This window comes from Dromiciops gliroides, chromosome 1 (assembly GCF_019393635.1).
Source record: "Dromiciops gliroides isolate mDroGli1 chromosome 1, mDroGli1.pri, whole genome shotgun sequence".
In the NCBI taxonomy this organism is placed as follows: domain Eukaryota; kingdom Metazoa; phylum Chordata; class Mammalia; order Microbiotheria; family Microbiotheriidae; genus Dromiciops; species Dromiciops gliroides.
In genome coordinates, this window is record NC_057861.1 from 571,378,046 (window position 1) to 571,391,037 (window position 12,992).

The 12,992-nt window shown below is 39.2% G+C and overlaps 1 protein-coding gene across 3 annotated transcripts in view; it reads right to left on the minus strand.

The window, feature by feature from the left end:
• DCP2 (decapping mRNA 2) overlaps positions 1-6,623 on the minus strand; it is a 69,803-nt gene extending 63,180 nt beyond the window's left edge. For all 3 annotated transcript variants that reach the window (XM_043977536.1, XM_043977535.1, XM_043977534.1), the window contains exon 1: positions 6,275-6,623. In XM_043977536.1, the coding sequence (XP_043833471.1) occupies positions 6,275-6,356 (82 nt within the window). In that variant the 5' untranslated portion in view covers positions 6,357-6,623. The remainder of the gene's footprint in view (positions 1-6,274) is intronic.
• Between the last annotated feature and the right edge of the window lie 6,369 nt (positions 6,624-12,992).

The following is a 12,992-nucleotide window of genomic DNA, read 5'->3' on the forward strand; positions in this document are numbered from 1 at the left end:
CAAAAAAACAAAAATAAGGCAAAAATTACATTCACAAATGGCAATAAAGATAAAAGAAATGTATTGATCAGCCTAGAAATGGGACCAACAAGGCTGACAGAAATGAAATGGTTAACCAAAGACTTACTGGCACAGAAGCAGTCTTTATCATAAAAGAAAGCTCTATTCCTCAAGAATTCATAGTATCATACTGTCTGGAAAGAGGTAGTCAGAAAAAGAAGGTGCTACATTTACCATATCATTATATCATGATGCTTAAGTTCAAAGAGAAAGGTAAAAGCTCAGCAATACTGGCAAAAGAAAAATCCAAAATAACTTTTGATTCTAAAATAATCCAAACACTATTAAAATAGTACTTTCCATTAGTTCCACCTGCCCAGCTACATTTCCAAGAATACACACCAAGATCATATAAACAAACATAATAAAATTAACTGCAGTGCCTACTACAAATATAAATAAGCTTGTGACAACCAACATTAAAAACATTAAAAGAAAAATATAAATAAAGTATAAAATAAATAAAATATGCCACTCTCATAAGTGGCACAAATTCTAAAGTTTCACCTTAAATCTAGAAAACAAACAAAAGATGGTAAAAGACAGAAACTGTCAATGTCAGAAGTCAAGCACATAAAAATGTTGTTGGTAGAGATATGAACTGGTTCAGCTATAGAAAACAATTTGGATTCATATTAGAAAAGTGACTAAGTTATTTATAGCCTTTGAACTGTATAAAAAATTAATTATTAATAATCTAATCTAGTCTAAAAATTATATAATTGGATTTATGAAAAATTATGATTATAGGAAAAATGATAAGTTTAGAGAAATTATAATTGGGCCCTAAGTCCTGCCGCGGTCGCCATTAAATGGGTAAATATTTTTTATGATTAGCCTAATTTGGGGGGACTAATTTGATTGGGGTACTAATTCTGGGACTTTTGACTGTATGGCTATCTGACTGCTATTAATTTAATATGGACCGTTTATAAAGTTCCACCACACTGCTCCACTCCCAAATTGATAAGCAAAATATTAAGAAGCCTCTTACTAAATAATCAAAGCAGAGTTTATTTATGAGATACTATTTCAAATTAAGAATACAGGGAAATAAAATGTACAACCTGACTGCATTGCAGTGCTTCTCTTTCCACTGTGTCTCTTTCCCACCTGCTGTGCCTCGAACTTTTTTAATACAATAAGGGCCTTAGCTGCCTCTGGCACGTTACACTTTCCCTGCTCAGCTATTTTCTTCTAACTCTGCCTGTAGCCTTTCACTTTGTAAATCCCCCTGCTTCTAACTTTTCTCTCCTCCTTATAGCCACGGCTGAACCCGTGTTTCTCTCTCACCGACCTTCTGTCTCTCTGCTCCGTCAGTCGGCCCTTTGGCTTCTCTTTTCCCTGCTCCTAGTCCTTCTCGTCTTCTCCTGCGTCCTTGTAGCCCCATCTCTAGTCCGATCCCCTCAGAACCTCTTCTCAGCCTCTCTCGTCTGTCCTTGTCCAACCGAACCCCCTTGCTGTCTAACTCCCAGGTCTATATATACCTTTCTTATCTCCACTCAAATCTCGGGACTTTTTGTGCCCCCACAGACCAAGCTAATTCGCCAGCCAGGGCTGCAGCTGGTGGTGGGGGGGGTGCTCTCAAGCCTCATGCTTCAGCACAGGCTATGCGGGATCTTTCGGATAGCTCCGCTCAGGTCGTAGGGAGCTGGGGGCTTTTTTCCCCCAGCTGTCTGACCTGGCATCTTGTATAGCCCACAGGTCTTTTTTTGCTCAGCTGAAGCAGAGGGGGAGGGGAAGGGACCCTGAAGGCCTAAGGCTTTCTACTCTCAGCCTAAAGGTAGGGTCCCCAAATCAAAATAAATTTCCACAGAACCCACTGAACCCTTATTAGGCATATGCCTCAAGCAGTCCAAAAAAACAGGGAAAGGAACCATATAAAAATATGTACTTTTTTATGGTAGAAAAAACAAAAACTAGAAATGAATTAAGGGCTCACAAACAGAGAAATTGCTGAACAAATTATGGCATAAAATTACCATGGAATGTTACAGTAATGTGTATTAATGAGAAATAAGAATTCAGAGAAACTTGGGAAGGTATTCCACTCATGTGGAATGAAGCAAAAACCAAAAGAACAATATACACACACACCACAGTGTAAAGAAAAACAAAATTTGTAACATTCAATTTTGATTGTTGCTAATATTCTTTTCATTTTTTCTTATTAACTTTTTCAACTTATAAACATTAAAGAGAATCAGAGCTATCACTATTCAGATCAAAACAATGACCAATTTTGACTATAGAGGACTGCTGATCAAGTAAATGAGCATGTGTCTAGGAAGATTCATCTTCCTGAGTTCAAATCTGGCCTCTAGCTATGTGATCCCTAGGCAAGTCACTTAACCCTGTCTGCCTGTTTCCTCTTCTGTAAAATAAGCTAGAAAAGGAAATAGCAAAGCACTCCAATATCTTTGCAAAGAAAACCCCAAATGGGGTCACAAAGAGCTGGACACAACTGAAAAAAGACTGTACAACATGTACCATGCTAGGGCATGCTAGAAGTTAAATAGTTTCTGCTCTGCATGTGTGTATACACACACACACACACACACACACACACTGGAATGTAAGTTCCTTGAGGACAGGGCTTAATTTACTCTTTTCTTTGTATATACGTGTATACATAGTGATAGGAACTGGACCTCAAATATCCTGAGTGAGGAAACTTCCTTTACCAAAGTAGATCTGCACTGAAGGGTTTAACAACTTGCCCAGCCACAATCAATACAGTAGTCAGGTATAAAACACTTATAAATATAATAGAAGATAAGTTTAGAAAGGGAAGGCACTAGCAGCCTTCAAGCTGAAGGAAGATTCTGAGAAATGAAGTTGAGGAAGGAAAATATTATAAGCATGCCAGTACAAAGACAAAGAGGTAGGAGATGGAGTGTCATGTAGGAGGAAGATAAATCAGACTGGCATAATTGAACCATGAATGAATTGTACAGAAATGTTCCAGAAAGCTGGAAAGGTAGGATGGCACCAGGCTGCAAAGAACCACAAAGAAAGTTTATATTTGATCTTAGACAGACACAAGAACATGTGAGCAAAATGTGAGAAAAACCACTTTGGCAACTATAGGAAGAATGAATTGGAGAGTGGAGATTCTTAAGGCAGAAGACTCAGTTGAAAGGTTAGGTGAAAGGTGATGAAGGTCTAAACTAGGATGTTGGCCAGGAGTGTAGGAAAAGGGCATATGAGAGGGGTTATGGATAAAAAAAACAAGATTTCGTAACTTTAAATATGTGAGAGAGTGGAGTCAAAGATGAAAGTGAGATGGTAAACTTGAGTGACAGGAATCATGGTGCTGCTCTCTAGAATAATACACAATTGGGGTGAGTTTAAGAGACTCATATAGTGAATTGTTTTGGGTATGGTGAGTTTTAAACATATTCCTCCTTTCTAGGCCACAAATGTGGAAGAAGCCATGTACTGTCAAACTCAGAACATGTTTTTTAAAAACATAAGGTCTTTCACCTTTATTTGTAAAACATGAGTTCAACCATTCTTTCCTATTTGTTGTTCCTGATACTCAGACTAAAATGTTAAGTTTATTCAGACTGTAGTTATAGTGAACCCTTTCGACCAAATCTTATCCTCATCCTCTCCCCACCCCATCCCCAATAATCAAGAAGTTAACCATTTCCTAAAGGCCTAATAAGTATGGCAGGGAGTAGAGGAGTAGTAAGATAGAAGCCTGTAATGAAACAAAATAAGAGCCATCTAACTCCAAACCTAATGAATGGCAGCATAAAAAGGATCAAAAGGAAACATCTAACCTGATGGAATGAACTGCTACAGAAAGCAAACAGTTACATATTTTATTTCATTTTTAAATGTATCATAAACAATTATTTTAGCAGTACAAGTATATTGAAATGGGACATGTACAACCAAAGTCTTAAATTTAAAATCTAAATTTAACAACTTAAAAAATTAATCAAGAAACTTAAAAATATAATAAAGACACAGCCATATATATTCTGGCTGTTTTTCAATTTCATCACTTTAAAAAAAAATATTCAAGTTATGAAGAACAGTAAGTTGGTTCCAGGAGCCAACTATTAAGTACCTGTGTGACCCTAGACAAGTCACTTAACCTGTTTGCCTTAATTCACTAGAGAAGAAAAAAGCAAACCAATCCAGTACCTTTGCCAGGAAAATCCCATGGACAATATTGGCATGTGTCCATGGGGTCACAAAGAGTCAGACATGACTGAACAACAAAGAACTAGTTTTAAGTATTTCAGGCAAAAAAGAAATAAAATGTTAATTTTTTAAAAAGACATTGTATCACTGGTCATAGATTTTTGAACAGAAGAGGACCATCAAGTAGCTCTTTCACTTTATAGATGAGGAAACTGGGGCATAAACATCTTTAAAAGATGAGCATCCTAAGTGAAAAGACAGATATGCTTCTTTAGCATCTTTGCTGACCAAGTTGTTCAGCTGGGTTCCCAAGGTCTGATTCTCTCCATAGCTTAATTCTATTACCAGAGCTTAAGTTGCTTGTTCCTATGGTGACTTTATTTTTCTCTGTCTCTACAGTTAGTATCTTTGTCTCCTGCTGTATACAATGTTTCCTACTGGTCCAGTAGCTCCCCTACAGGCCTATATTGAGGATGAAGAGGGGAGGAGATGAAGAAAAATCCTTTTTCTTCCCACCTTCACAAGTTTCCTCCACAGGAAACTCCAACTATCAAAATAGGACTGCTGAAATCTGTTCAGGGCTTAATAACTTTAAACCCCCAGAGACATGGCTAATTTGCTTGCAATCAAAGCCAATAGAACTTGTTCCCTAATTGACTTTGATAATCAGAGAAGTGCTGAATCTCATAAACAGTTTGTTTAACACCTCATTAGCACATTGCTTTGGGCCTGCAGCTATGTTAATTATATTAATATTATATTAAATTAGAGAATTTTTAAAAACCCTAACTAGTCTTGAAATAATAACCTGTATACTTTGAATTTTTATTCATTTTTATGATGGCTGGTGGTTGCTCAGTCAGTGCCATTTCCTTCTCAGGCTCATTTTACAGGAACCGAGGCAAACAGGGTTAAGTGATTTGTCCAGCTAGTCACACAGGTAGTTAAGTATCTGAGGCCAGATTTGAACTCAGGAAGAGGTGTCTTCTTGACTTCAGTCCCATATTCCACTGCACCAGGTACTGGATTAAATGATTTAGGAAGCTAGGTGGCAGAGTGGATACAGCACCAAGCCTGGAATCAAGAAGGTCAGAGTTAAAATTCTGTCTCAGATGCTTAATAGCTTTGTGACCCTGGGCAAGTCACTTAATTTCAATTTGCCTCAATTTCTTCATATACAAATTTAATAGCACCTTACTTCCCAGGGTTGTTGTAAAGATCTAATGAGATAATAATCACAAAGTGCTTAGCACAGTGCCTGGTATAAAGTACTATATAAATGTTAGCTATCATTATTATTTAATTTCTGAAACACAATATCTAATAGCTAAACTTAGAGTTCATGTATGTTCTCATCAACTGATCAGTACAATTATAAAATTATCTAATCCTCTGAATCTATTTTCTTCGTCTCCAAATTAATGATTAATTATTTTAACTTTCCAAAAATGCACCTTTTCAAATACTTAAAGTATGGTTAATATGCCATCATCCACAGATGATCTTGCCATTACCCACCCACAAATGTACCGATTCCATATTCATAACTATGAAATACCCTTTTCTGATCACAGAAAACTGAGAATCTACCCCCCTTCCTCCCAGTAGAATGAGGACAGGAAATATGATGGGGAGAAAATCCTATCTGAAAGGTGCTTTTTAAAAAACATTCGGGGGGGAGGAGGGGGGACATCGGCTTATAATGAAACGTAGTTCCTAGGAATATGAAGAAAGTGGCTTTGATGGAAAAACACACAGACGAAGTGAACCTAAAGCTGTAGGTTAAATCAATGCAATTTTAACAAACAGGGTCTTCGAGGGACTTGGGAGGAGACAAGACAAAGTGGGCAGAGAGAAAGCAGATAACCGAAAGGGAAAGCAGAGGGGAGGGTTCAGGGGTCGGAAGAATTCAAAGTAAAGGAACATAGTGGAAGGAAGGAAAGAAAAATGGGAGGGGCAGGCGGGAACGGTCTGGGGGAAGACGGGAACTTGAGGGACAGAGGTAGGGGGTGGTGTTGGGGATGGAAATAGGGACCCGGACGGCGTCTTCGGGTACCTGCAGAGATCGTCCAGTACACTGCTGGGAATCTCGACTCGTTTGGCCTCCATGATGAGCACCAGCAGCAGAAGCAGAGCATCCCGGCCTCGCCGGGGACAAGGGGTAATGCACGCGCGGACGCGCACACGCACGCACACACGCGCGCGCGCGCGCACACACACACACAGTCACACACACACAGTCACAAATGCAAGCTGCAGCGGCTCCCTGAGAAAAACAACAGCACCCACTCCACTCGGATGCTGGCCGCAAAAGGCGAGGAAGAGATGGGGGCGGGGGAGGGGGCGAAACCTTTCCACTTCCTTTCCCACTACGTGCAAATTCCCGGCTGCCGCAGTGGCCTTGACCAAGGGACGGGGCAGAGTGGCTACGATAGGTTCGCCTTCGTTCCTCTTCAAGGTCCAATGAGAAGAGGGCATATGGGAGAGATGAAAGACATAGCCAATAGAAACTTTGTTTGTTGAGGAGTCAACTCCAATCGGTATTCAAGAAGCGCTGTCGCTACTCTGGGGAACCAACTTCCCGCCTCCAGAGAACCCTGCGGTTGAAGTGCGCATGCACATCCAAGCCTGCTCAGGTTCTGGGAGTGTAGGACTATTTTAAGCCCTTCTCCCGCGAATTTTTGATGTCTTAATCTCTGGGCACTCGCTGCATCTGAGAAAGAGGCCTTCAAGGAATTTACATTTTGACTTGGGAAATACCAACAAAATGTATACAAGCTAAAACGGTGGGGGGGCAGCTGGATAATAAACACTAGCAGCTGGAGGTTACATTTGAACGGAACCTTGAAGGAAATTAGGAATTCCAAAAGGTAGAGTTGAGGAGGGAATGCATTCCAGCCTTGAAAGACAGACAGGACTAAGTTCTACAAGTGGGAGAAGAAATGGAATGTGTGAGGAAGAGCAAACAGGCCAATTTGCCTCGGAGGTAGAACATTCAGAGGGAAGTGAGTTCAGTATTTATGAGTAGGGACTGTCTTTTACTTTTTCTGTTTGCATCCTCAGCACACAGTGTTTTGCACATAAGTGCTTGGTAAATGATTCTTCGTTGATTTTACACTAGTGGCAATAGAGAGCAATTGAATTTTTTTTTAAATCAGGGCCATCATTTGGTAAGATCTGTGCTTTAGGAATTTGGCAACTTTGTGGGGTATGGATGGGGAAAAGGCTAGATTGGAAACTGAAAAGAGTGCAAGTCAAGGTAGTAGCCATGTAAGTGTTATGGGCCTAGCATACCCCAGAAGTTCTCTGGGATAAATTTAAAAACCTTCTCCCTGAGAAATTAAACCAAGGAACAGACACACCTAACCAGTCTCCCCCACCCCTCAGGGAGATAAGATTGGGTGTGGCTGCTGCCTTTGTGACTTGAGGAGCAGAGAGATGGTTTGAGAGATCAGCAGCCACCCCTCACCCAACTTCCTCCAGCAATCACCAGTGGAGGATGGTCCTCCCCCAATAGGGGAACTTTCCACAGTCAGGGGATCACCTCATCTGGACCACTATCAGACCTCGATAAAAGTATCTGTCTTTTTCCTGCTGGAAGAGATAGGTATCTCAGAGCCATGCCTCTGGGCCATGCCTTCTCTCCATGAGAAGTCCAAGGATTTCTCTCTTGGTTTCCCTTCCCCAGCCCCTAAATAAACTATTATTTTATTCTAATTGGATTTGTGTGCAAGAGGGTATAATTCTTTAAAGAGGAATTCCTAAGAACCCCTACCCCTATCCCAAACCCCTACCATGAATTCTCCCTAACATAAGTGAGAAAAAGGAAATGGATGAGTCAAATGCAAACTGCTATGGCCTTTTTAAAATCTACAAAACTCAATCTAAGCATGACCTTCTACGTAAGCCCTTTCTTGATCTAGACACCCCCCCCACCTCCCCGAGTTGATTGTGCCTTTCTCAAAAAATTGTATTCTATTTATTTGGCACGCTTGTTTATATAAACCAATATATAGCATATTTGTTGCATTCTTCTGTAACAAGGGTTGCGCCCCCAGCCCAGAGCAGCCCTCTCTTCTCCAGCTGACTCAGTGCATTTGGGAAATGATCAACCAATCCCCTTATTGACCAATGAGCAGGATAAGATGCTGACTGTGCATCTTTTAAAATTTGCTTTCAATTCCTATCCATATGTAGATAATTGGTCTATTCTTGGAGGGACAACTGATGATCTTTACCTAGGAGACCTGGTGAATTGTAAGCACATGAATGCTAACACACATGTATGAATTTCTTCATTGGAGAGAATGATGTTATGATGTATGGACCACCTGAATTTGATGGAGTTGCCTTATTATCCAAAAGGATTTTATGAAACCTTGGGTTAATAGGAGCAAAATGTCTTTTGACTGAACTTCAAACTGAACCCACCTAGCTAGCAGATAAGTCCCTATCTGCTGACTTCTTTCCCCAGGATAGTAAGTAAAATCTTGTAAAAGATTTACAAGTAAGTAAGATCTTATAAAAACATCTGGGCATTCTCCTCCTTGCCAAGCCCTTTTTGGGAATCATATAATCTTATAGTATTTCTGTTAAGTTGAACTATCAAACTGATTGATATTTCCTACATACTTGTTATACCTGAAATTATTAAACTGATTTGCATTATGTCCATTCTTGTCATAGTATTTCTTTTAGGTTGATTTGTTTCATGCTAATGAAACTGATAACACCCTGTAACCAGTGATCAAAGAAACCTTATATACCTTCAGAAAGAGGGAGTCTTTAAGCTCCTTCTTTGGAAGGGGTCTCCACATGATTCATGCTTGCTTGTTCTTGGGACAAATAAACTGGTACTATGTTTTTCCTATCTGTCTCTAATGTGTTTTTTCCTGTAGGAAGACAGGCATAAAAACAACATTTGACAGAAATGGTGCCTGTGACTTGGACTTGATTGGAAATTGGAAATGGAATTCAACCAGGAACACAGGTTGTGGAAAAAACACAGATTTTCTCCCAAATAAGCTACAGATTCTGACCTGCAAGGTGAAAATTCATTTCCAGTTTTCAACTCAAAGCTCAAACTCTTGCTATTATTTTGAGTTCTTGTCCCATGAAGAAGTTCTGAAGCTCTTAATAGAAGATAGCCATTACAAGCTATTTCTCAAAGGTAGGAATTCCTCAAGGTAAAAGGTCGGGGCATATAAATTTCAAATTATTTAATTTGGCTGAGTCCCCTTATAGATCTGGTTAAGAAACATGTTTCTGATGTGCACATATATTGTAAAAAAAAAAAAAAAAAAGAGGTTAGAATTGACAAACTAAATTGGCCTGTTGACAGTCTAAATTAGGTTAAATCAGGTTATCTTAAAGAAAAATTAAAAGGCAAAGAAAGGTTTCTCTTTCTCCTCTTCTCTCTCCCTTCTCTTTTTCCCTGACAAGGAAATGTCAGTGGGAGATGGAAAAGGACTGAGAAAGGAAGCTTCAAGGAAATAAAAATTGTTTGGGATTGTGTGCCATATGTGTCTATGTATCTGATGTGAAATTGTATCTCTTGTGTCTATATCTGCTGTGGGATTGTTTCTTATATGTGTTCAAGTTTCTATTGAAAAAGTAATTTTGTGTGTGGAATTTAGAAGGAAAGTTTTAATTGTTTGATAAGGCTACTCCCAAGCTGTGGCTAGGTTAAGGAAGAGGGGGAAGGGCAGAAAGAAACTTGCTGCTCTAATAGTGTCTTGAAAACTAATTAGAAAACTGAATATGGCATTAAAATACTAATTTTAAAAATTTTACTACTAGAAAAAAAAGATTATTTCAGTGACTACAGAAAGCCAGTTTTGCTATGTAAGGTTCCCTGGCTTGTTTCTTTAAGTTGGACAGGCCTCACCAACAAGGGGAAAGTTTTATGTCATCAGGAAATAATCAAAAAGGTAATTGAATTTGATTGGGCTATCTAGTTAAGAAATTTGGGGAATCATATTAACTAAAGTTAAGTAAAATCTGTTACATACTACCAGTTTTAGATTCTTTTATAGTACAATAGCTGAAAAAAATCAGGAAAATATGAAATGCTTAGAATAAATGATTCTTTTTTAAAGGCTGTTGTGATTGTAATAATGGTTTTCTGTGAAGTGGGCATAGTAAGAACCTTTTAGAATATTGTAGTAATATTAAGTTTTAGAGAATGTTTCAATTTTTGTTTTTATTATATGTTTCATGTGTAACAACTGAGATTCTGAATTTCCTTAGACATGTTTTTTGAGAACTCTCACTGTTTGATTTGATTATTGGCCAAGCTATTTGAAGTTGTGTTGAGCTCAATTTTGTAGGAAATTTTCCTGGCTGATTACCAGCATCTGAAACACCTGAAAGACTTTCATTCCATGACTATGCCCAGAAGACATCCCAAGAATCATCTGAGAAAAGACTTCCAAAGACTTAAATGAACATTTTCCTGTTTTCCTTTTCCACATTGTATATACACTGTTTATAATGTCCACTTACAAAGGGGAGTGCTCCCTTTAGTTTTTCTGTTTGTAATGTCCACCTGCTAAAAGGGGAGTGCCCCCTTTAGCCTTTGTTAATGCATCCCTCAATTTCTTTTTCTCTCTTTTCATCCCCTTTACTTTGGTAGTCAAAAGTATCTGTAATGTTATTGCTTCATGTGAGGAAACGATGTTTCTTTGCATGAAGCACAAGGGGGAGTGTGAGAATTGGAGCTCTACCAACTTGCTGAGAAAGACATTGCAGGGAAGCTCTGGACTGAGGAAAAAGCATGAGGGTTTCGAAGGTCAGATTGGCATCCAGAAGTTGTATCTACTGCCTGTGGGTCGTGTCAATCAGTGCTACCAACTAATTAGCTTGGAGCTGTGTGTGAGGATGGCCCTGCTTGCTGTTTCAGAGGAGGCTTCTGGGAGAAGTGGCAGAGGAGTGCAGGCTTTATTTAGTGCAGGAACCAGCTGTTGGAAGCGGGAACACTCTCTCTTAGCTAGATGACAGCTGTTTTTCCTTCTCTCTCTGTCTCTCTCTCTCTTTTGTAAGACCACAAGCAGTGCAGAGGCCCCAAGCACAGGCTCACTAGACAAGCAGCAGATATGCGTGGAAAACCCAGGCACGCCCGGGTTCCTCCACCCAGCTGGGGGATATGCACAGAAGCCCCAGAGCTCTAGGCCTGCCCTGCATGGAGGCTCCATGCCCAAGCCAGCCTTGGGCATGGCCCCTAGGAGTGCTAGCCAATTAGCTTGGGGGAAGTGGGTGGCCGGCCTGAGATTTCTGAGAGAGAAGGGTTTTTTAAAAGCAGTAGAAGTAGTGAGAGGGGGGACAGTAGATGAAAGGGAAGGTAGAGTGAAGGAGAACAGAGCAACTGGGGGAAGAGCAGAGGGGAGACAGGGAGTGAATGCGGCAGTGGCAGCCAGCCACACCCACAGAGAGGGAACAACTGAGAGTTCACATCAGCAGGAGAGAAAGTTAAAAGAGAAGTAGATCAAGTTCACAGGTCGTATTTCTTGCTTTACTTTGTCCTTATTTCTAAGTTTGTTCCACATCAATAAACCCTGTTTTTTGCTTTTATTGAAAGGAGGCTTTTTCTTATCAGTCTGGGAGAAGCAGTTGGGGAGGGGGCAGGCCCTTGCAGATTGGCTCAGTGGGGAAGACAGAGCTAACAGTTGACTAGGCAGCTAATAGCTTACAGATGCCAAGCCAGCTATAGTTTACACTTTGCTAACTCCTAATATACTTTAATAAATGCTTAATGCCCAAAGACTGGTGCTAAATTTCTAATTTAAGGAGACCACACATTAGATTTTAAACATCACAGCTAGAATTTTAGGCTTTACAATATCTTGAGCTGTATTTTAAGGCTTTAAGATCTAACCACCTGCTCAGTAAAGTATAGTGATTTTATTTTAGTTAAGAGCTAAAAATTACAAAGAAAAGATTTTTTTATTAAAGAAAAAAAATCAGTCTCTAACCAATTGTTACTGTCCTAAGAAAGACTTTCAGACTTTGCCTTCAGTTTCCAACTAGTAAGTTTATTATGATTATCTAATCATCTACTTAATCACTTTTAGGATAAATATCTAGGAAGACATTAACTCTAATGTTACATAAGTATCAGTTATGGTAAAGATATCAGTTATTGGTTAATGTTCTTATTATATGGAATCTTAAATATCTCCTTGTGCTATCCAAATTGAGAATTATTTAGCTCTTATGAACATTTAGCCAAATTCCTTAAGTCCCTTTACTTGCAGGTCACAAAAGCCTTAGGACAGAAAAGTGGCTGCAGGAAAAAACACCCTACACATTGTTATCTGATAAGTTTCAGAGGTCCTAGCCTTAGAGAAAAGGAGGAAACACATTTTCTACATGCTTTTCACAAAAGTATTATATGAAGTTATGAATGATAATATTTTTCTTTTACAAACTCAGAATTGATTCAGAGTATTAGGCCATAGAAATTAAAATGTCACCATTACCACAGTTGATTTGAATTAAGCCAAAATCTGCCCTAAAGGAAATAATATTGTCTGAATGTGTGCTCTTCACACATTACGGTAATATTACCATTATGGTAAATTATTATGGTAAATTAGGGCTTAACATTGAAAAGATTTGTTTGGTATTAAAGAAATCTACTAGCTGTGTGACCCCAAGAAAGTTCTATCTGTCTCAGTTTGCTTTTCTGTAAAGGGGATAGAGCTTACCTCCCAGGATTGTTGGGGGGAATCACATGATTGTAAAGTGCTTGGCATAGGGCAAATGTTATATAAATG